The sequence below is a fragment of the Marmota flaviventris genome, chromosome 9, assembly GCF_047511675.1.
Source record: "Marmota flaviventris isolate mMarFla1 chromosome 9, mMarFla1.hap1, whole genome shotgun sequence".
Lineage (NCBI taxonomy): Eukaryota > Metazoa > Chordata > Mammalia > Rodentia > Sciuridae > Marmota > Marmota flaviventris.
The window spans coordinates 7,888,067-7,912,437 of record NC_092506.1 but is presented as its reverse complement, the minus strand read 5'-3'; the positions used below and the strand labels follow the sequence as shown (position 1 = coordinate 7,912,437).

Here is a 24,371-nt window from a genome sequence, read left to right as displayed (position 1 = left end):
CATGGGCCTGTCAGGCAGTACAGCTGAGCTCCACACGCGTTGTCAACCGCAGCAGAAGAGTGGGGGGAGCAGCCGGGACCCTGAGCCACAGCCTGGCACCAAGAGAGGGGCAGAGGAAGGTCAAAGGGCAGACACAGGGAAGTGAGAAGTGACAGGAGGCGGGGGGTGCAGAGAGAAAAGCGGAAGATCTGGGGGAGCAGAGGGAAGGAGAGGCTGGACAGCGGGGAAGTGGAGTGGCCGAGGGCGGGAGGTGCCAGGCCCTGGAGTCAGGTCCCGGGGGCTCTCTCAGGGCCAGCAGAGTCTTCACCAATGAAGGGTCCAAAAAAGAAAAAAGGGGGCTGGAAGGGCAGGCTGATCCCCCACTGGAGAACAGACCCCAGGAAGGAGTTGACTGTTTCCCTTCCCCAGCAGAGGAGTCTCAGGAGAGGAGGGGGTCCCTCTGTCCAGAGAAGAGGTGGTGGCTACACCCACCCCACAGTGACTCCACCCTCAGGAGCCCCCGCTCCAGTGAGGCATGAGAAGGGTGAGCCCACCTGAAGGTGGACACCCAGGGGAGCCAGGACCCTCCCAGGGGAAAGCCAGAGGGGGAGCAGCGGCTGGAGAAGCAGGCCCCCCTGCCCACGCTCACCCAAGCACAGCTCAGAGCAAGAAAACCCGTAACCTGCTACAGGCCGGGGCCTGTGCCTCGAGAGCAGGCAAAGGACGGACACGATTGGTCTGCACAGACCCACCAAGGCCCCAGCTGGACAGAGAGCAGGGTGGAGGTATGACTTGTGACAGGACAGGGGAGAAAGCAATCCACACGGAAAAGGATGCAGAGAAAGACACAGCCCCCCAGCACCAGGCCCCAGAATGGAGATGTGGGCCCCCAGCCTCTGGAGCATCTCCTCTAGGCAGCGACATTGCAGAGTGGCAGCATCAGCTCCTGGTGCAGCCTCAGGCTTGGCCAGTCCCCCCGCAGCTTGGCTCTCAGAAGGAGCTACTGAGCAGCCCCTCCCACAGCGCCAGGGTGAAAGGGCGTGGGGTGCCATGAGCATCTAGCCTGAGAATGTGAGCCAGAGCTAGGCACAGCTCACGAGGTCTGAACTAGAGGAGATTTAGAGCAAGGGGGATTTCAGAAGAGCATGGTGACATTAAGGAAGAAGAGCCCAACACCAGAATGGCCATCTCAGAGGTGGGCAGCTCCAGACACCGCAGGCAACGGAACAGAGGTGGAGGCCTCCCGCAGGCAGTGCGCACGCACCGAGGGCCACACACTTCACGTCAGCCACAATGGCACAGCTGGGACACCATGGGCACACTTGGTAGAGGACAACTGCAGGAAGGGGGAGAGGGCAGACTAGGTGGGTACTGGCCCCAGTGATCAAACCCAGGGCAGAAGGCAGGGACCCAGGCCACACTGGAACAAGGCAAAGAACCCAGGTGACATTACCATCTTCTAGGGACAGAGAGCAACTGCCCCCCTCAGGGGCTGAAGAAATGTGATCATTGTCTACAGACACAGTGGGGCGCGGGACTGGGGCAGGATGCACAGTTCAGTTCCTCAACCCTCTGCCTGGAAGGAGGCAGCCTTTTGACCCTGTCTTGTCTATCAAGGTCCCCATCTCCGGAGCTGGCCCAGAGGACCCCTCCAGTCATCCCAAGGGTTTGCTGGCAGGCTCCACTCCTTCTTCAGGCCCAGCACGGAGCCCGGCTCCTTCCAAGAGTGCCACATGAGCCACGTAGCTACCTCTGTACCTCTGACCTCCCTCCCTCCAGATGAGGCCAGAGACCAAAACCGCCCGGCTTCTGCAGTGTAGCCCAGGACCAGGGCCTTGGTGCTGCCCCATCTGTGGGGCCCTGTAGGCCCTGGGGAGTAGCAAGATGCAGATGGAAATGGGGCTCTTGAGGCGGGAGCAGACTGGGTGACACTATGTGGAAGCAGCCTGCCAGGCCCACGTCCAAGCTTGGGCCCCTGTCCCAGTGTGGTTTTTCTTTGAGAAGGCCGGACAGTCCCTACAGATGTCTTCACTCACATTATTCCATTTGAGCCTCAAAACCACCCCAGAGAGCAGACAGAGTGAGGATTCTTATCCCCATTTAACAGAGAAGAAAACAGAGACTCAGAGAAGAGAAATGACTTACCCAATATTAAAAGATCCCAAGGCTGGACCCCAAACCCAGAACTCCTCCCGTCCCAGCCCTAGGCTGGGTGGCTGGGTAGCTGTCATCTGGGACCATGTCTGTCTCCAGTGGCTACACAGTGGCCATATGCCCATGGCCACACACCAGGGGGTATGTGAAGGCAGATGCATCTGCACCAAGCGTTGGGTCAGTCTGTCATGAGCTAAGGTAGAGATGGCATCTCAGCCCACACATCTCTGTGGATGGGGCAGGAGCACAGCCAGAGGTGACAGGGAGACAGGACAGCCCTGTTGGCTGTTGGTGTGAGAAGCCCATTCTTAACACTATGGGTCTTCCAGAAGGGCCGGCTTGTTATCTGACTTCTGAGATTTATTTATATGGCTCAGAGAAGCATGCCCATGGGAAGAGGGTGGATCCCAACGGTGCAAGGTCCCAGGGGTCACCAGGGCAAGGTTTCAAGGCCAGGGATGCTGCCTCCTCTCTAGACTGCTGGGCAGACCTGAGGAACATTGGCCAAAGGGCGTCTCCCAGCCCACTTTCCTGCAGAGTGGCTGCAGGGTGGGTGGTGAGAGCAGAGCTGTAGGGGTCCCCTCAAACCAGCTCAAGGCCATCTGCACAGCTCCCCACCTCAGGCCCTGCCTTGCAGACAGATCCTTGACCCAGGAATACACAGGCCAGGTGACACAGTATAAGTACACTAGCCAGATGACAAGCCCCGAAAGGTCAGTGTCTCCCAGAAATGCCCTGGAGACTAAGGTTAGGATGAGATTCCAGGTCAGTATTTCAAAGCTCCAACCTCTTTATTCTCCCCAGTTGAGGATTCTAATCTACTCAGAAGAGCCCTACTTCTCTTCCAGGCCCAGGATATACCAGGTGACCCTCATGGCCTGAAGTCTTCTGCGAGTCAGATCCCTGGGCACTGCATCCTCACGGGCCTCAAGAGGCCAGTCTGAGATGGACAGATGTGACCCCAGCCTGGTCGGCTCAGGACCCCTCACCTCCAGAGCTCCCCTGCAAGAAAAGTTCCAGAAGAACCGGGGCCTTGCTTATTCCCTGCTGTAGGACCTGGCTTGGAAGACAGCTGGCATTTGTAAGATGTCCCCTAGATACCAGCCGAATGAGTAAAGCCGCTGGTCTCTCCTGGTCCTGACCACGAAAGCTGAAGCCCATGGACTCCCCCGCAGGGAGCCTTTCAGTCCCATGCAGATACTGGGGACAGGCAGGTGACCTGGAACCAAGCCAGCCCTCACCCATGAGCACAGGAAGAGGCAGTGGACAGTGTGTTGCAGAGGGCCAGAACCCGACAGCCCTGCCACCACAGCCCTGATGGAGATGTCAGGGAAAGCAAGGCACCTGAAGGCCAAGGACGAGGGTTTGGGACGGGCTCCTCCCTATGACGCTGGGCTCCATCCCTTTGGGATGCCGGGTGAGAGTTTCATGATCTGTAAGGCAGGGACTGCCATGCCAGCCTGGCAGCCTGATGCCATCATGAGGTGGCCATGGGCCTCAGCTGTGGAAGCCCATGGTGCTAGACAAGGGCAGAAGGGCATGTCCCTGTGTGTCCAGTGTGTGCACGGGCACCTACCCACGCCCCTCTACTCCACGCAAAGAGGCCGAGGGTGGCTGTGTGCAGGGGCCACTGCACGGGGCTCAGGCTCAGTCCCCGCAGGCTTCAGCAAGTGTCTCCCAAATGAGTGGACCAGTGAATGAGCAGGGGTGCACCCAACGCAAGAATGAGCTGCTTCATCACGCGTGCGTGCAAGACAGGCACCACCAAGACTCCTCGAGCGTGCTCTGGGAGGACGGCATCACACCCAGGCACGTTCGGGCGGGTGTGTGGCCAGGCTCTGGTCTCCAGCCCCTACAGTGCTGTCGAGCATGAAGCATTGGTCTAGGCTGTGCGTCCTCACCAGGACCCAGGCTGTCACCTCCCACCTCCAAACTCTGCTGGGGGCACCTAGCACTGGTGCCACCACCAGCTTCTCCAGACAGAGGGGGGTGTTGGTCAGAGGCAGGCCAGGGAGGGGACCAGCAGGCATGGGGCAGGGTGGTTACCGAGGTTGACAGTGAGCTTCATCTGCCCCCCGTCCAGCTCAAGGCGCAGGGTGTCGGCAGACTCCCTGGAGGTGGTGGCCATCATGAGTCCGTAGGCCCGCTGGGACATGAAGCGCAGGGACACGTCCTCGGCCTCCGTGTGCACGGCGTTAGGCAGCGTGATCTTCATGTACATCGAGCCATCATAGCTCAGGACCGTGGCCTCTGCCCAGGAGTGGGGAAGGACAGCAGAGGAGGCCGACAAAGGCCAGGGGAGAGAGAAACAAGACCAGAGAATCATCACAAGACGGCAGGCTGGGACTGGCCGTGAGGGGCACAGGCGCGGGAAGTGGGGGTCTCCCCGAGGAGGAGGATGGGGCACCTGGGGTGATGGCTAGCCTCACCTCTCTCACAGACCCGCCCCAGGAAGCCGGTCCCGATGCAGTCACAGACGAAGCGGTTCCAGCCCTCTCGACAGATGCCCCCGTTGCGACAGGGAGCGGATGCACACTGCTTCAGCGTCTCCCGGGAGCAGAAGGGGACAACGCCCACGGCCCCCTGCGCCTCGGCCAGGCCCCGGAGGTCTCGGCTACGTCCATCTATGAAGAGGTCCCGCACGCAGCCCACGTAGCCAGCCCGGAGCGCCGCTGTCCACACCTCCGGGGGCAGGGGCAGGTCCACACGGCCTCCCTCAGGGAGACCGCCCAGGTACAGCTCACTCTCCAGGTCCAGGATCTCGCTGTCCCCAGTGGCCAAGAATGGTGTGCTGCGGCTGTTCACCGAGATGGAGCCTGGGGAGCAAGGGAGGGTGGGCCTGAGTGGGGAAGGCAGGAGGGAGACGGCCATGGGCCAGAAAGGGCTGTCGCAGCTCTGCCAAGGAGGCCCAGCGCCTGCAGCCTGCCGTGGGCCCAGAAGGACAAGCAGCAGCTGACCTGGAGGTCCGGCTCACTTGTCCTGCTGCCAAAACTGCCTGACAAAGGTCTCCAAGTTCAGGGGCTCTTTCCACCCAGCCCTAGCCCAGCTAGCGTGCTGGGGGCCTCAGAGGAGGTGCAGGAGGTGGACACACCCAGAGTCTGAGCTCCAAGGGGCTGGATCAGTGAGCCACTGGGCCATCCCGCCAGCCAAGCTCTCCCACAGGGAGCTGGAGGCAGAGAACTTGGAGGACAAGGCAAGATTTGAATCCAAAGGGTTTTTTCCCCCTGCTAACATTTACTGAGCTCTTCCGACCGCTTGCCAGGCACCTAGCACTTGAGACATATTAGATCACCGAGTCTCACAATGACTCTATGAAATTGATCCTTTACGATCCCATTTTGAAAGGGCGGAGGAGGCTTCCAGAGATCAGGGAGCCTGCCCAAGTGCCACGGTGGGGAAGGAGCTCAGTCCAAGTCCTGTCCAGGCAGCAGGACCTCAGAGCACGTTCTCCACCCCACCCCTCCCGTGGCCTGAGCACCCCGGCCTGGAACCCGCCCTGTGGCCAGCAGACAGGCAGGCCAGCTCCTGGGCCTGTGAGCAGGCTGGAAGCCAGAGGGAAGCCAGGCGCAGAGCTACTGAGTTAGAAGGTTCTTTGTAAGGAGTGGGTGATGCTACAGTTTAGACACGGTTACTCAGGTTGAGACTTGACTACTATTGTGGCGGGGCTGGGCAGTGGGCCCTGCAGGGGTGATTAGGTCACTGATTAATGCCTTTCTCCAAGGGATGGTATTAATTTGGGAGTGAGTTCATTCTCAGGAAAGCAGTTTGTCATAAAACAAGGCTGCCTCAGATTCTGTCCCCTTCATATGCACATGCTTCCCCTCAGCTCTTCTGCCATGTTAAATAAACTTCTTGTCTTTATAAATTATCCAGTCTCAGGTACTCTGATAGAGCAACAGAAAACAGGCTAAAACAAGTGAACATCTTAGAAAAAGACTGAGGTCAGGTGAGAACTTCAAAGCCTTGACTGAGATCTTAAGCTGCAGAAATTTATATAGTAGAGATTTCATTCTGCTTGTAATTTTTATTCCACAAGTTTTCTTTCCTCCTTTTCAAATTTGGAAGAATGGGGGAGGTGCTGGGGATTGAACCCAGAGTGGCTCTACCCCTGAGCTACATTCCCAGCCCTTTTTAATTTTTATTTTGGAGACAGAATTTCACTTAGTTGCCCAGGCAGGCTTCTAATTTGCAATGCTCCTGCCTCAGCCTCCCAAGTTGCTGGGATTACAAGTGTGTGCCACCACACCTGTAAGTTTTTTTTTTTTTTAAGTTCTTCCAAGTTGGGCACAGTAGGGCACTCCTGCAATCCCAGCAACTTGGGAGGCTGAAGCAGGAGGATCACAAATTCGAGGCCAACCTGGGCAATTTAGCAAGACCCTGTCTCCAAAAAAAGCAAACAAAAAAAGGTGCTTGCTTTGGCAGCATATATACTAAAAGTTAGAAGGATAGAGATCAGCATGGCCCCTGTGCAAGGATGACGTGCAGATTTGTGAAGCATTTCATATTTTTAAACAGCAAATCCTACACCACGTACCAGTGTGATGCACCCAAAAAAAAAAAAAAAAAAGTTGAAAACAAAATAAAACAAAAAAGGGGACGCAGCTCACTGGTCAAGGCCCCTGGGTTCAATCCCCAGAACTGGGGAGGGGTGAGTTTGCCAATCTTAACAGGGCTAGAGAGAGGTCAGGGGCTAAATGTGGAAGGATGGGGGGTTGGCAGTGCAGGAGGAAGTCGGGGTTGAACTTGGCTGCAGGGGGCCGCTGTGCCCTGCAGACACGTTTATTCAAAGCATGCTCTCTGTCCACCACCTCACCTAACTCAGACATGTCGCTCCCTGGCACCCCCTTTTTCTAAATATTTACTTTTAGTTGTAGATGGACACAATACCTTTATCTTATTTGTTTTCACGTGGTGCTGAGGAGCCTCGCACGTACTAGGTGCGCCCTCTGCTGCTGAGCCACGACCCAGCCCCTTTGGTCCCCTTGTAATCACATAATCTTTTCTTCTGCCATGATGTCTCCTGTTCCAGGTCCCCAAGAGTTAGGAGCCCCCTCCCCTGACAGACCCCAAACATGGCCCACCGGATCACCTACACCCCTGTTTCCGGCCAGAGTCCCTTGGCACCGACTCAGCCACCCGCCATGGGAACTCCCGGGCTCTACACCACCCAACTGGCCTCCCAGCAAATAAACCGGGCGTGGGAAAGGGGGAGGCAGGGAAGGGGTGTATGATGGAGAGTCGGGGAGAGGAAACCTAAGCAGGTGCAGCCTGCACTTCCAAGCCACTCTAAGACATGCAACAGGAGCAAGTCAATCCATCACCACCGGAAGAAAGGGCGAACACAAAGTGTATCTACAGACAACGGGAGGCTATTCAGCCTGAAAAAGGAGGAAAATTCTGACTCATGCAACAACATGGAGGAACCCTGAAGGCACCGAGCTAAGCAAAATCACCAAACGAAAAAGGACAAAAGCTGTCTGATTTAATTTGTAGGAGGTCCTAGAGTAGCCAGACTCGTAGAGACAGAATGCAAGACGGTGGGTGCCAGGGTGGGGGCGGGGAGTGGAATTTGGTGCATAATAGGGACAAAGTGTCCACTGGGAAAGATGAACACGTCCTGGAGATGGATGGTGGTGGTGGGCGCAGAACAGTGGAAACAGCGGTGCCACTGAGTTAGACACTTAAAATGATCACGATGGCAACGTTTATGTTAGGTACAATTCCAATAATGAAGTTAGAAAAAAAAAAAAAAAAGAAAGAAACAGGGAAAGTTCTAGGAGACCTCTGTTGGAATCGATGCACACAGTCTGAGCTTGTGTGCACCTGCGAGCACAGGCCATCGGAAATGTCTGGAGATTGAGCTGGGAATGGTGGCACACATCTGTGAACCCAACTACTCAGGAGGCTGAGGCAGGAGGATCGCAAGTTTGAGGCTAATCTTGGCAATTTAGCAAGACTCTGTCTCAGAATAAAACATTGAAAGGGCTGGTGATATAGTCCAGGGGTAGAGCACACCTGGGTTCAATCCCCAGTACTGCAAAGAAAGAAATGTCCAGAGCTGTTCAACACAGAGATCAAAGGCCCAGACAGACCTAGGCTGGTATCTGGGCTCTAGAGATGGGTGGGGGGCTCACAGGACCACTCCCTGAGGGCACAGAGGAGCAGAGTGAGCCCTGCAAGACCTGGTCAGACTTCCAACCTGGGAAGGACTGGTCGTCTGCCTGGAAACCCCAAAAGACTGTGATTGTAAAGACCCCCTGAGGCTGTTGAGAGACACCGGGATGAAGCCACTTCACAGGCGCTGTCTGGGGACGAAGGACAGCAGGCCCACGAGAAGCCAACATTTCCAGAAACCCTAGCAGCCCCCTCCTCCCTGTGTGCAGAGGACCGGTCACTCCACCCAGACCTGCAGGCTGGGGGTGGTGACAGCCTGACGAACACAAAAATTTAGCTGACGTTGATAAGTGCTTAAATTGGATAACATGTCAGGTCTCATTTACATCAATTCTCCCTCTCTTGGGTAATTCTCTGATGCTCAACAAGATGGAGAAGAGCGAAGAAGAGAGAATTAGCAGGCAGAAGACAAGAGGATGGGAAAGGAAGACTGAGAAGGGAGTGGGGGAGGGGAGGGGGGCTGGACGAGACAGAAGGTTGGACCGTAGGCCCTTGGTGCCGGCCACCTGCTGCCTCGCTGTGCTAGCACCTCCCTGCCTCACGCGGGTGTCAGGCTGTGGACTGTGTCTCTCCTGGCCAGGCACAGAGGACAGTCTGTTCAGTTCTGGCCGTCCAAACCTCCAGCACCGTGGACAGCACCCAGCACAGAGCAAGTGCTCATTAAATCCAGCCAGCCTCTCGCCATATCCTCAGGCTCCACATCCACCCATCCAACCAAACACAGGTGGGAAATATTTGAGAGGAAAAAAGATGTGTCTGTATTGAACATGAACAGATCTTCTTGTCATTATTCCCCGAATAATACAGCAAAAGGACTACTAGACAACATTTGCACTGTATTAGTGTTGTAAGAAATCTAGAGATGACGTAAAATGCACACAGGGGTGTGCGCCATTGATATGTAGTATTATGTCATTTTACGTAAGAAACTTAGCGTCACAGGTTTCGGTATGGGAACGTCCTGGAGCCAATCCCCGCAGACACTGAGGGATGGTTGTAAGTGTCGTGTGGTTAATAAAAGGCACTTCCGGGACTCTGGATACAAGGGAGCTATTTTCTTGAAGGCAGACAGACACCCACTGTGTTAGGGGCTGTGCTAATCCTATTTTTTCCTCTCAATGATCCTGTGTAATTGTCCCTTTCACAGATAAGGAAACTGAGCCCACACGCAGCGAGTGGCAGAGCTGAGGGGTGTCTGGGTCGGCTGCCAAGGAACACGGTGCTCTTTCTGCTGTGAGGGAAGGGACAGGGTGGGGGAGGACTGGAGGAGGGTGCAAGGAGCCGCCGCTGGGAGCAGGACATGATGCAGGACAGAGACCAGCTGGAGGGGGAAAGAGGCAGCAGGGCAGGTGGTCGGTGGCCAGGGAGGGGAAGGTCCAGAGGCCTCCTGACCTTTGCGCCCGTCCCTCTGGAAGTCCACGTGGCACCACTCGCCGTCGTTGACCTTGCGGCTAGATGCCCGGAGCTTGATGCCCCCTGAGCCCATGTCCAGCAGCAGATAGAGGTAGCCATCCAGCAGCTCCATGGCAAAGTAGTCGGCCCGCTGGGCAGAGCTGTGGCCGCCCGCCCCGGCCCCCGGCCGCCGGCCCTGGCTGAAGAGCAGCAGCCCGTTGGGCTCAGTGGTGCGGAAGTCCAGAGAGATGGAGCCAGTGCGCTTGGCGCTCCAGCGGGGCAGTGCCACAAAGGCCTCGGGACTCTCAAAGGTCACGGGGTCCAGAGCAGCCACATCCTCGCAGCGGAATGACAAGTCCCCCTGCAGCTTCATCTTGGGGTCCCCTTCCTTGGCCAGGCGGGACAGTTCCAGCTTGAAGTCATTGTTCTTATAGACCACCTGCAGGAAGGGCGGGAAAGGCGCTCAGGGCCTGGCCTCTCCTGCCCAGGGGACCCCAGCACCCCACCCCCGCGGCCCCTGCACAGTGCCCCCAGAGCACTCGGCTTGGCCTCTGTTCTAGAACTCAAACACAGAGGCTGCACCCAGCACACCCCCTTGCCCCATTTCCTTCCTCGGCCCCGGCACTGGCCAGAAGCTCACCCTGGGGCTCTCAGGGCCCACGGACTGCCGCTCACAATCATGCAAGGCAGCAGTGACCGCTCCCAGCAGTGACCACTTCCTAACCAACGAAGCTCTGGCACTGACACTCTCATCTGCTCCTCACAACCACCTTAGGAAGCAGGTACCACCATGCGTCTGGACACAGGGCAACTGGGATTCGGGCTTGGCCAAGGTCACAGAGCTAGAGAGTGGAAGACTGGAGACTGGAACAGCCTCCAGCCTTCACAGCCGGCCTTCCCTCAGTTCCACAGCTGGCTTTGAGGGTCCTCTAGGGGCTGGGGCCGGGGGGCCTTCCAAGGACATGAGAGGAGATGTGCCTCTTGACCCAGTCCACGGGCCTTGGGTTTTGAAGAGGGGACGTGTCAGAGATCCCAGGCAGCTGGCCGGGCCAGAGGAGCCACGCAGTTCCTGGGCCGGCCACAGCCCTCCCTAGACCTACTCACGTCCTTGAGACAGCCCATGAAGTTGTTGCTGACGGGCGAGCCCGGCAGGTCGGCAGTGTTGGGGCTGCCCCCAATGTAGAAGAAGTCATCCGAGCCCAGCATGGTGTAGTCCTCCTGCGTGTAGCCTGTGGTGGTCAGGATCCCGTCCACCGAGATGGTCACCTGCCCAGCCCAGGGAGGGGAGAGACAGGAGACAACCGGCATCAACTCCCTGGGAAGAGCGGAAGGCCGGGCAAGGGAGGGGCCAGGGGGCGGCGGGGGAGGGGGACCCCCATTTTTATGTCTGCTTGTCTGGGAGGAGGAACAGTGGGGGAGAGAAGGCGGGGGGGGGAGGAGAGGCAGCACAAGATTTGATGGTCCAGGTGGGCCAAGGCCTGGCCGGATGCCCGTGACTCCAGCTCAGCAGGCAGGAGCCCCAGGAAACTGTAGCGCCCACAAGGCACCAGGAGCAGCTCCGGGAAGGTGCTCAGAACAGGAGAGGGGACTCCAGGACAGGGCCCCACTCCAGGGAGTGGGGGGAAGGCAAATGGCACCCCCATTCTTCTCCTCTCCACAGCATGCTCTGGACACAGGTGTGAATTCAGAGCTCCTTTTAGGAGAGGCTGGCGGGATCCAGGAGGCTGAGACTCACCTGCAGCCCTCCCCTCAGGGTGCCGCGTTCCTTCGTTCCTTTGGTCCTAGCCCCAGTGACAGTGGAGACTGCAGTGGGAACCCCGGCTCAGATAAGCCTGGGGAGTCCTGGGACTGGGTTGCATGACGTCCTTTGGGGCCGACTGTCACCCCAGCCACCCAAGTTCCCAGGTTCCCACTTCTCAAGGCTCTTTACAACTTGTGCACCCCGATATTTAGGTCAATCTCTTTCCTCCAAAGGAAAGGGCAGCCCTGTACCTATTCCTCACCCCCTTCCTTTCTTTGTGTCCGCTGTCTTCCCTGACACCCTGGTCACTCCATCCTAGGGAGCAGAGCAGGACAGGGCTAAGTGCCCTGTCCCAGGGTGGGAAACCCAGCAAGAAAGCAAGATGGCGGGCGGGGGGCGGGGGGGGGCACTTGGTGCTCCAAGGAGGCATCTGGCATTGCCTGGGGAAGGCAGATGTGACCTTGGGGGAAGGGCCAAGTACAGACAGCTCTGTCCCTTTCCCAGGCAAATGCGCACCTGGCCCCTGCAGAGTCACAGGAGCAGCCTGCAGACACCCAGCAGGGCTGCAGGACCTGAGCCCTTCTCCAGGAAGCCTGCCTCGGAGGGATCTTGGGGAGCCATAGCTCACCCCTTCTCTGGCCCGCAAGTGTGCTTCAGAATCCCCTTTCCAGGCAAAGTCTGCATATTGGGGCCTTTCAGTCACATTTTGTGATGTCCCCAATGACACCAGTCCATACGCACGTGCCACCAGCCACCTTCCAGCAGCTGGTCTTCAGGTTCCTTTGTCTCAGTTGGGGGCGGGGTAGGAACTCCTGAGGGACAGGGAAGGACCTGGGCAGGGGGAGCTCCCCGTCCTCCCCAGGACCCTGGAGTCCCCCTGGCGCTTGCCTGGAGCCTCAAGGTGGTGGTGGGGCTGAGCAGAGCCAGGGCTGAAGAGGCACCTCCTGGGAACCATCAAACCTTGTGCAGGGGTGGGAGCTAGCAGGTCCAGGACAGAGCGGGAAGTGTCTGTCAGGGGCAGTCTGAAAGCGTCTGAGTCTGGTTTTGAGGGGAGGGCTGGTGGGGATCATTTATTCCCTCTCCCCTCCACCTGGCCCTGAGGCTGGGAAGGGGGTGGGTCTGGGTAGAAAAGGGAGGGTCAAAGTATTAGTCACAAAAACATGCACACGAGTTTAGACTGGGTGGAGAGGGGCTGGTGGAATGAAGAGGGGCAGGATGAAGGGCGGTACGTGACAGGAGGGCAGGACGAGGGAACAGGCCTCTCTGGGGCAAATCCACCCAGCCACCACCTCCACCGCTCCTGATGCAGGACTGAAAGGCCCGGAAGTGGGCGGCTACAGTTCCTGAGGCTGTGACTCCCGCAGGGGAAGCACCGGGCCTGACGTGCCCCTGTAACCTCACTAACCCCAGCACAGTCCAGGGGACGAAGCACGAGGTCACTAAGGGACACATCACCTGTTCTCCACCTATAGACCCAACCCCTCTAAAGCCTGTGACTTTGGTGACAGAGCCTCCCGCTCCCAGCCAGTGTGCTCAGTCTGTGTACCCCTGCTTCTGTCCAAAGCCCCTCAGAAAATCGCTTCAGGCCCCTGACTGGGTCCTCCCTCCCTGGCCTCAGAAGCCAAGGCACCACCATCACGTGGGTCTCACCCCACTTCATTTGCCAAGGTCAAAGCTGCCCTCTCTGAGCTAGAAGAGCTTGACTTGAGCCAGGTGGGGAGGCCCATGAACACCCTCCCCAACAGGCTGGGAGCATATCTCACCTGGCCCAGTGGCTCTATGCAAATCACTCCCATGTGGTGGCCCTATTGGAAAAGGGCCACCCTGACCACCCTGTTATGGCCAGGGGTGGGGGGAGGGTAGCAGAGGCCAGGGAACAGGAAGGTGCACTGAGGAAGGGGATCAGCCTGGTGGGGTGAGGGGAGATAGAGGGGGAGAGGCCGTGGGGGAAGAGGAAGCCGAGGGTGGAGGGAATGGAGGGAGGTGTCTCGGGGAGGACAGGGAGGAGATGGCTTGGATTAGTAAAACCCAACTGTTCCCTCAGACAAATCAAAGTCCAGACACAAAAATGGCAGGTTCGTTAGTAAAAGCAGGAAACAGGGGAATCATTCCCCCGTCCCCCTCCCCCCGGGGGGTTCTCGATGCCCCTGCCCCCCAACCCCCCCACGCAGCTTCTGAAAGGGGTGGGGCCAGCAGGGAGGAAAGGGGGGGCTGTGCGACACAGAACAGCCCTGCAGCCGGGACCCATGCAGGTTAGAGGAGCAGGTGGGGGCCAGGCCCAGCAGGACAGGCCAGAGAAGGGCAGCCGCAGGTGAGCAGGCATGCAGGGCAGGGGAGCTCGGGGGCGCAGAGATGGAGGCGACAGAGCTGTCGGGGTGCGGGAAGGAGAAGCTTCCTTCCACCGAGGGAGAGAGAGGAGCAACCGCTAGGACAGAGACACTTAAGGGTTAAGAAAGAAAGAGAGGGACGTCCTCCTCAGCCTCCTCACCAGCTGGCCACCCACTCTCACCACTGCCCATTCGCCAGTCCCAGACACACCTGCACACACACCTCATCCACTGAAGGCCACAGGGAAGCTGTCCAGAGAGCATCATCGGGACCACAGCTAGGACCCCAAGACACCACAGGCTCCACACCCAACCCACACCAGCCCAGGAGGTTCTGAGGAGGCCAAGGGGATGAGCCAGCACATGGGTCCTGGAAGAGGGCAGGGTCCCAGAAGCACAGGAGCCCCCAGCCCAGGCCCTCTGCACGCCAGGACCTTTGCACACCCCACTTAATTACACTGGGTAGGAAGGAAAATCAGGTCCTGGTCATCCATATCCCCATAAGGGCGGATACCCCACATCCACTGTGCCCCAGGAAGAAAGGCTGAGGAGGAAGGGAACCTCTGCCGTTATCCAGAGCCTTCCCAGTTGCCTACCATGGTCTCAGGGACACTGACCTCCCTACTCTGGGGAGAATGAGACAAGGACAGGTGTTTTAAGTTGCAGACAACCGAATGGGCTTCTCTGACTCCCCTTGACAGCAAATGTGAAGTTGCATGGATGGGCTTTATCACCTCCTGTGAGATTCACAGTGGTCACCAAATTCTCAGAGGGGCCCGTGAGCCTAAGTTAAGAAAAACTGGTCCACAGAAAAGTTCCTGGAATCCCTCTTAGGATGGAGTTGGGTAGGAGTGGGGGCTGGAGACAGGGGGAAGAAGGAGACTAGGAGCTGAGTGTCACAGCTCTGCTAAGCATTTAGTTTGGCCACCTGTTTGGGGGTGACGGGAGTGGCTAAGGACAGAAGCCATTGGAAAGACACACACAGACATAAACAGCCCTAAGTGAACCTGAGGTCTGGATTCCAGAGAGCCTGGGAGCAGAGGGGAAAGAGTTCAGGTCAGAAACCCTGAGCACTCGGTTAGCCTGTACCATTTTCCAGAACCATCTCATTTTACGTCTCTGACTCCCCTGTCTTCCAGGCTCGCTCTGAGCGTACACTGAGAGCTAGGTGAAAGGGTCAACTGCATGGGCCCCAGTGAGGTGCTTTCTCTGGGCCCCAGATTCCTCATCTGTTAGGTGGGAACGATCCCTACCTCCAGCCTATAATCCAGACGTTCATCAAGTCTAAACGATATGCAAAATGTGAAAGTTAATCAAAGACCCTAGTGTGCAAAGAACCATTAGTATTATTACAAGCAGAGTCCACTGGCCTAACCATACTCAGCCCACACCTTTCTATTAGATGGTCCTTTTCTGCCTCCCTACTCTGTTCTCAAGGAGAAGGGCCCAAATAACCAGAGTCCCTGTGAAAGGGTTAGTAAAAATAGATACAAAACTCTACAAAACCCCCTTCTGAGGGAATCAGAGCCTGCTGGTCCCCGTCTCTATTGGTGCTCTGCTCTCTGCCTCCAGCCTGGGTCCTTAGAGCCAGCTTGTGAGGCCACCAGAGGCAATGGGCTCTGTTCATCACTCAGTGCTGTCCAGGCAGGGAGGTGGGGATTTTGGAGACTCAGAATTTAGCAGGGGTTTTCCTTGCCAGGACAGACGCCAAGCAGGGTTGTGACTTCTTAACCAACTTAACCAAGTCATTCATCTGCCCTCCTCCTCCCAGCCCGGTTCCTGACGCATTCGGAGGTTTCTTGCTGTTATTCTGGGAACGTTTCCTAATGAGGGAAGGACGGTAATAGGATCTCGGGCGGGGCAGAGATGCTGTATTCTCTGGGGGCTGCTATGGAGAGGGAATCACTTCTTCCCACAACATCCCTGACCTGGAGACACTGAGAAGATCAGCTAACACTTCACAAAGCTCAATACGATTTTTATAACTCCCTTCGTAGAGCACAGTATTTTTTATGGGCACTGCCCCCACTTGATCTTCACACTGACCCCATGAGATGAGCAATGCACATCTGTGGTCATCCCATTTGACAGATGAGGAAATTGAGCTTTTGCAGCTTCAGCCTGTGTGGCCAATTTTCACCAAATTGAGACTAGACAAAGGATCGCCGAGTCCCATTCTAGGATGGTATTCCCCAGGTGCTTGGAGCGTATCACGTGGATGGACCATGCCTCTCTCTGTCCCCAAAGCCACAGGTTGGTTATCCAGTGCAGCTCTACATAGAAAGTTTGAAATATCCACTTGTGACAGGTAAAGGCCTGAGCAGGAGGGCAGCAGAGAACTCCTAGAAGCAGTAGCTGGAGGAACAGAGGGGAGGGCCAGCGCTGGCCCTGCCACAAAGCTCCATCTGAACTCTGGGACACCTGGGAGAGGCCACAGGAGGTCTTAAATGGGGGAGGGTTGGGGTGGGGCACTAGCCTATGTGGTCGTGGGAAAACCCAAACCTACAGAAGTGTCAGGAAAGGCCAGAAACAGCCTCAGAGGTGGTGCCTCCCGGGAGGCAGGGGCAGTCAGGCGGGGAACCCCAACCCTGACGCCTCCCCCCTCCAGCCAGTCAGCCATGCAGACCTGGGAGGCTGGGCAGCCAGGCAGCTGCCCCAAGCAGCGTCCGCCCCTCGGGAGCAGACACGTCCATCTGCAGGGTCCCCAGCCTGGTGCTCAATCACTCTGCATTATTAATAGGCGATGACTAACCGGCCGCCGTGGCAGAATCGGAACTGGGCAGACAGGAGGGAATCCCAGGGGATCACACGCTCAGAGGCAGCCTGCGGGCACACACTCAGAGGCAGGCTGGCAAGGAGCACGCAGCCAGGCCTGCCCACCGTGGCACCCACACTCAAGGGCCAGTCCCCACAGCCCACCCCCACACAGAATCCCTCAAAACCCACCAGGATGCAGCCCCGGTTCACACCCTCGCTTACGCATGCAGACACCAGCAATCGCCCAACACAGCGCAGCTTCCCACTAACACCCCTAAATGTCACACCAACATTTACACACAGTCACACCCACACACCAGCACACACCAGCTGCCTTTACACTGACACCCACACCAGCATTCACGGGGACCAAGCCCAACCCAAACACAGGCGCTTGGCAAGGACCTGGGCAGCCCACGCAGCCCCGCTTGCCCCTGCGGGACCTCCTCTCACTGCCCTCACCAGGGAAGGAAGCCAGCCCTGTCAGAGGCCATGCGGGAGAGGCAGGGCACAGAGGGCCGGGCCGGGAGGAAGACAGTGTGGAACACAGTGTTAGTCAGAGCCACGGAGCATGGGGACGGGACGCTATCCCTGGTCGGGGGAAGAGACCATTCATGCCATGCAAAATGTGGGGAGAACAACCGAACCGGGGGCCCTCAAGGCTGAGAAGTGAGGGAAGGGATGTCACCTCTCCCCTGGCAGCCAGCGGGGGACAGTCCCAAACTGGTGAACTGAATGAGGTCTGGACTGGTCCCAGAGCCAGTGCTGTGTCTCCCAAGGCCGACCCCCTCCCCTGGGGAGCCTGCCCAGCTGGCTGCACGGTGGGTGGCACCCCCAGCCCCTCCCTCAGCCTGAGGGGCCCGTTGGAGCCACGGTGAGCAGAGCGTAGCATGTCATGGGATGGTGTTTTCCATGGATTTTCAGGAGACCAAGAAAGAAACGAAATCAAAGAGAAAATACAAGGGAGGGGAGAAAAAAGAACAAAAGAAAGCAATCGAAATAAGCCGCTGGGCATCGGGGCTGGTCTAACCAGAGCCGATGGTGGGTGCTCTGGGCCTGCCCCAGGTCGGTGCCTGGAGTCTGAATTCGGGACGGAGGGATCATATGGGCAGGGCCAGGCCAAATTCCTTGATGTCCATTTGTCTTTTGGATTTGAGTTTGGACCAAAAAAAGAAAGAAAAGGGAAAAAGGGAAACTCAAAGAGAGAGAAGCAAAACCTAAAGATTGTCCAGGACGCAAAAAAAAAAAAAAAAAATCAAAAGAGCAAAACAACCAAAAAAACCAAACGAGGAGAGGAAACAAAAAGTGGGAGAATCCAACAGTTAAAAAAACCCACGGCAAACCAAACGGTAAGACAATTAGAGTGATATCTACCAGATAATGCAGTTTGTTTACCATAGCGTGTCCAATCCCTGCGTGCTTCACCGGAGATGGGGGAGGGGTGTCAAAAAAAAACAACAGAGACAACAACGAAAGAACAGAACGAAAAGAAAAGGAAAAAAAAAATGACCAACTGTGAAACTCAAGGAAGGAGGAAAAATATATATCCATATATATTTGGTTGCTCAAACCCTCCCGCCTCAGGCTCAGCAGTGTTCAGTTCAAAGAAAATCAAATTAAAATGGGAGGGGGAGAAAACACACACACACAAAACCACACCCCTTCCTCTCCCCGCCCCGCCCCCACGTCTCTGGATTCCCCCCCAGCCCCTCCCGAAGAGCCCGTCTGCAGAGAAGGGGAACAGTTAGAGACCTGGGTTAGTAGAGAAAACAACGAAAGAACTGGACCAAGAAAGCAAAGACTCAGAGATGGCCGACATTCCGGATGAGACAGGAAGGTTAGTTAGGTTCGTCACTCATACCTTGCCCCACCTGTCCCTGCCCGTCCCTTGGTCCCCTGGGTTATAAGCGTGTTAGTAACACACACAGAGTCGGCAACGGGGTTTTCCAACAGAGGGGAGGGAGGCAGGGTTAAGAAGCAGAACCAGTGATGCGGTATTAGTAGGTCCTGTTGGCTGAGATGTCAGGGATCAGGGAAGGCGGGGAGGGAGCGAGGGTGCGAGGGGTGGGCTGCTGACTCGGGTAATGGACGATGGGTTTGTTGGCTGACTGGTCAACCAGATGGTCTTCCAGAGACCTGGCTAAGGAGTGAGCTGGTGCTGGCCAACTGGCTGACCGGTGGCCGTGTCGGGTTAATGGGTTAACTGGTTGGTGATGGGCCAGCTGGCTGTCAGGCTGGGAGAAGAGTGGGCAGTGCCCCCAGAGAATCAAAGGGCTGGCAAGAATGAGAGGCAGTTTCATTTGGAGGCCAAAGGAAGCGGTTCCCAAGGAGCACAGGAGGGGACATGGGTGTCTGCTTTTCCTGGGGACAGGGAAGGTGAATAGATCCGGGGAGTTGCTGGGGGAGAGGGGCGTCTTCTCCCTTTCTCTATTATTTGGTTATTGTTATTTTTTTCTTGCTTTTCTTCCTTGAGAAAGGAAGACAGTGAGTCGCCATCAGAGGAGAGGAAAGGATACCCTGCCCACCGTGGGCTGGCAGAGGCCCCACGCCCCAAACCCACCTCCCTTGCCTTCCCGGCCCCCACCCGTGCTGACTCTCCCTGCCTGCCCACCTGAACTTTCCCAGAGCCCATCTCCCTTCCTTCCTGCCCCCAAAGCCCTCCAGGTCTTCAGTTGTCCCACCACCCCCTCTCACTCTCCTCTGTGAGGCCAACTCCCCAAAATTAAAAGCCCACCATCACCACCCCGCCAGCCCCTGGAACTGGTGGGGCCATCCCAGCAGCCAGCCTTCTTCCCTGGAGACCCTCAGCTTCACAGAGCCAGCACCGGGACGTCACTCCCTCACACCCACAGAAGGGAACAGAGCCCCCCTATCTCCAAAACCCCTGACTCCTCCCTGAACTGTAAGCTGCACCTTCTATTCTGGTCTCTGAAGTCCCCCAACCCCTATCTGCTTCTGAGCTTGTCTTCTCTTCCCATTGCCAAGGACTGGAGCATCAACCACCTTCAAAATACTCTGGTCCTTGGTGAGGAGATGTCCAAGAGGCTGAGGCAGCTTGACTAAGGAGCATCGGAGATGCGGGATGCTGTTCCATTAATACCCAGCTACACACCAGAGACTGACTGCAGGAGACGGGGGGTGTTCTAGGCACAGATCCATTAGTTAAAGGGTTGTTATAACCAGTGGGCACAAGCCTCATTCAGTAAGACAATTAATAAGGGCCTGGTATAATTAAAAATAACAGAATCCGATATTGAGCAGCTAGAGGTGTTGGATAACCAATATTAATTATTACTGATTGGAAGCAGTTTACGTAACACAAGAGTGGAATTGCGGGTGTGGGACTGGAGGACAAATCAAGTGCGGTGGAGGATTAGCACTGCTGGTTGGTAGGACTGTCATGGAATGAAGAAGCCAGCTGGTCAGAACAAGGGACAGTTAGCTTCAGGGCACCTAAGCCCATAGGGCCCAAGAGGGTTGGAGTTGTCTGACATCACTATCAGCTGGACAAAGCAGGGGCGGGATGGGTAAAAATCCAAGTACTGGTGGTGCACACCTGTAATCCCAGCAGCTCCAGAGGCTGAGGCAGGAGGATCAAGAGCTCAAAGCCAGCCTCAGCAACTTAGCAAGGCCCTAAGTAACTTAGTGAGACACTGTCTCAGAATAAAATATCAAAGGGCTGGGGATGTGGCTCAGTGGTTGAGTGCCCCTAGGCCCTGGTAGTACATGCATACATACATACATACATTAATAAAATCCAAGTACCATTCTTTTTGAAGTAGAACTGGTTGTGAAGGGGCTGGGGTTGTGGCTCAGAGGTAGAGCGCTCTGCTAGCATGCATGAGGCACTAGGTTCGATCCTCAGCACCACATAAAAAATTTTAAAAAGATACTGTGTCCACCTGTAACTCAAAACTAAATATTAAAAAAAAAAAGAACTGGTTGTGAAGAATAAAATACAAAAAATAATTTTTTGATATTCACAAAGAAAGTTCTTTTCTGGAGGGCGGGTGCACGGAAATAAGAATTGAACCCAGGGGTGCTTTACCACTGGGCCACAGCCCAAGTCCTTTTCTTTCGGAATCTGAAGATCGCATCTCACTAAGTCACTGAGGGTCTTGCTAAATTGCTGAGGCTGGCCTCAAACTTGGGACCCTCCTGCTGGGACTCTGGACTTTCTGGGACTACAGTTGTGTACGACTACACCCAGCAAGAAGGTCCCACTGTGAGAAGTAGAATACAAATTAAAACCAGGATTGAGAGGGAAGAGACATGAGTTCAAAGCCTGGGACTTCCACTAGTTTGTCAAAAGATCCAGGCTTCCTCTGAAAAATAGCAGAGTTGGAGTGATGAGGCAGGGTCCCCCTAGACCTAGAGATTCAGGATCCAGAACTCTGTTCGCCACATAGTGATCATGATCAATGGGTAAATGTGATCAGGTACCAGACTGGAGTTTCCACTGGCTCCCATTCCTGGTGGCCTGTGACATAGCAGGGGGAAGGGAGACACAGCACCCCAGGCCTTTCCAGAGGCCAGGACCTCGAGAGCTGAGCCTTCAGATTCGCAGATGGGCACAGGAGGCCCTGTCCTCTCACAGAGCCCAGGAGGACAGGGATGGCAAGGTCTGATGAGTGAGGAGGGCATCACAGTCACAAGGGGAGAAGTTAGTCACCCTAGCGAGTGGTGACTTTCCATGACCAAGGGCCACTCTATCTCCTCCTTGACTCTGAGGGTAGCTCCAGCCCCCTCAAGAAAGCTAAGAGGGGATTACATGCGTGAATCGCAGAAATCTGGGATGAAGACAGTCTCTGTGGAGCACAAGCAAGAGAAACTTGAGACAAAGAAGAGGAACCCGCTGCACTCAGAGGTAAGGGGAGGCCATTTCTCAAAGACAGGAGCTGAACATTCTAATGGTTTTGAGATTTGGGAACATTTGAGAACGACAGTACTACAAGAGGAGCTATAACCTCCTTTGCATTTCGCACCAGTGCCCACCACCAGGCCCTCCCTGGGAGGCAGAGAAACAAAGAGGCTTCAAAGTCAGACAGAATTCCAATTCCACCATTTCCGCCCAAGTCTCGGTTTCCTCATCAGTACAACGGGGATAATATCTGCACTCACGGAATTGCTATAAAAACCAAGTGAGATACAAAAAAGGAATGGGACTCTTGAACTTGAGGGTTAGAGGAAGAGAGAGGTTCTGGTGTGACCTGAGAAATGCTTTGACAGAGGATGAAGCCCTGAGGAACTTGGAGCAGTGAGACAGGCTTTCTCCTGGTCTTGTGAAGCACATGGGAGTTTCCTCCAGGAGGACAAGAGGTATGTGAAGTAGTCAGATCTGCTCATTTTGGACCCGGTCCTCATGTCCACGATCTCATCCACCAGCTGAATCAGGAAAAGGACTAGAAAACGAGGAACCACAATAGTGGCTGGAATTAAGCCCTCGGTTTGCAGAGATAAGACATGAACACACCTAATGACACACAGTCAGAATGTGACAAGAGGGCGAGGACACCAGGTTCCCAGGTCTCAAAGAACAAGGGAAGAAGGGAGCCTGGCTGGGGGATGGATCAAGGAAGGTTTCACGAAGAAGGCGGCATTTAAGCTGGGTCTGAAGGACTGGCAGGGTGCGGTGGGGGGACCCAGCTCATGATCTTGGCAGCCGTGAGCCCTTCAGTGCGTAAATCATGCCAGTCACGTGCTAGAGGCGTCGAGGCATTACTTCAGCCACGGGAAGACTCCTTCCCACTTTGCCTGTGAGGAACTGCAGCTCAGACATTGTATTACTCACCTGAAGTCACTTAAAACAAGTGGCAGAGCTGGGATTTGAACCCAGTCTGTCAGACTCAAACCCCAGCCCTAGAATTTTGTCAGGCAGAGGGGAGGGTGAATGGGTGGTGTCCTTGGCAGAGCTGAGTAAAGAAAGGGACGAGCTAGGAAAGTCAGAGTAGTGGGGCATGGAGAGGAGCAGAGCTGGGCCCCAAACAGGCTGTGTGCCGTGCCAGAGAGGACTTGGAAGGAGAGGAGTCTCTAACACCAGATGGGCTCCACTTAGGGGACTATGTCCTTGGGGAACTCGATTCTTAGGGAACTCTATGTTTGGGGATTCCATCACTGGGGATCCAACCTTGGGGATTCTGTCCTTAGGGACTCCATGCAGGGGTACTCCATCCCTGAGGATGGGCTCCTTCCTTGGGGGATGTTAGACATAGGAATTCCCTCCTTCAGAAACTGCATTGCTTGGGCTCCATCCTTTGGGATTCCAAACTTAAGGGATCCGTCCTTGAAGGACTCCATCCCTGGCCCAGAGGTGCTCCTGAAAGTCTCTGTACTGAGAAGAGGCGTCATCCAAGCTGGGCAAGTGGCAGCACCATGTGATACTTTGGTAACCATCTTGTCTTCCAACTTTGGTTCCAGCGAAGGATGAACGGATTTGCACATTTTACTTACATGGTGGTGGGAGGCAGTTGGGAGGCATACTGGGGATAGAAGCAGATTGGGGCCCAGGATTAAAAATAGGCCTCAGGGAATTCTCAGAGGTAATCATTCCTGCCAAGATCCCCCAAGAGAACTGACTGTCACAGTGGCTTCAAAAGCTAGGTTTGAAAGGAAAGGAAGATGCTCTCTGAGTAGGGCCCCTTCTGGTCCTAATTACTATGTTCTAAGAATGTCTAGATGATTCCAGGGATTATAACATGATCCAGGAGTACAAGGAGGAAATTTTGGCCTCCTCCCTGTCTTTGGAGTTGACCTTTGACCCATTTCCATAGCTGCAGAAGCAGAAGGAAAGACAGAGCCCTGGGTGTGATCCTGGGGTGTCCTCCAGGAGGCCTTCTCACCAGAATTCTAATCACAACGGGAAAATAATGTGGAAGCCACAGGGTTCTCAGATTCTGGCTACCCACCCCACAGACCTGGAGGCAGCTGTCATTCCCTAAATTACCTCTCTGTCCTGGGCTTCTGGCCCATAAAACTTAAGGGAGACAGAACATTGGTGCAAGCCACCCCACCCCACATCGCCCTTCTGATCACAGAAGGATTTTTCCAATGCCAGGATGTCATCCAGACACAGCGCAGACTTGCTTGAACAGGGTTTCTCCCCAGCAGGTCCTGATATTTGGGGTCAGATGATTCCTTGTTGCCAGGGGCTGTCCTGTGAATTGTATGATGTTAGCAGAGTCCTGGCCTCTACCCACAACATGCCAGTAGCACCCCCTGAGTTACAATAATCTAAAAGGTCTCCAGATACTGGCAAATGTCTCCTGGGGACAGTGTGATTAAACAATTGAGAGAATGTTGCTGTAGGAGCAACAGAACCAAAAAAAAATTATTATTGGTTGTTATTGTTAGTAGTATTTTGAGTGCAAGAGAATGGGCTTTATTCATGTGGGAAGAAAAGAAACAGAGCTCTCACGGGCGAGAGGGGACCAATAGAGGTTGCCCAAGAGTCACTTTTGGAAGTCCTGAAAAACAGGGAGGGGAAGTCCAGGGCAAGGATGCAGTTGGCCACAGGCTAAACTGGGGCCAAGTTTGGGGCACCAGAGTGTGGCCCGGGGGCTGGCCAGGAGGGCTGCCCGAATGCAGTTCTTGTACCTCTCACTCACGGGTGGGGTCTGGGTCCAGCAGTTCAATCAAATCCCCCAAACCCTTCTTCAAGAGGCTCTCAATCAAGTCTTTAAGCAGACACCCTGTGTGGCCTGGAGGCCCTGCTTTTGGGTCCGTGTGACCTGCGGCTCTGAGCCACCTGGTAGAACAATTTAGGGCCACTCGGGGATTTCCATCAGTCATCAGCTCGGACCCATGACTGCACATCGCAGGAAGGGGTGACCCTGGGTTACTGTCAACAC

At 55.6% G+C, this 24,371-nt stretch overlaps 1 protein-coding gene and 1 non-coding gene across 14 annotated transcripts in view; one reads left to right on the top strand and one right to left on the bottom strand.

Annotated features, from left to right (window-relative positions):
• Positions 1 to 24,371, bottom strand: part of Nrxn2 (neurexin 2) — a 96,125-nt gene that overhangs the window by 45,841 nt on the left and 25,913 nt on the right. For all 13 annotated transcript variants that reach the window (XM_027944038.3, XM_027944043.2, XM_027944040.3 and 10 more), the window contains 4 exons: positions 10,804 to 10,965; positions 9,700 to 10,138; positions 4,563 to 4,949; positions 4,180 to 4,383 (listed from right to left, as the gene is read on the bottom strand). In XM_027944038.3, coding sequence (XP_027799839.1) covers positions 4,180 to 4,383; positions 4,563 to 4,949; positions 9,700 to 10,138; positions 10,804 to 10,965 — 1,192 coding nt within the window. The remainder of the gene's footprint in view (positions 1 to 4,179; positions 4,384 to 4,562; positions 4,950 to 9,699; positions 10,139 to 10,803; positions 10,966 to 24,371) is intronic.
• Positions 6,540 to 6,642, top strand: LOC114100149 (U6 spliceosomal RNA). The gene has a single exon (XR_003583989.1). It is a non-coding gene; the product is annotated as a U6 spliceosomal RNA (small nuclear RNA).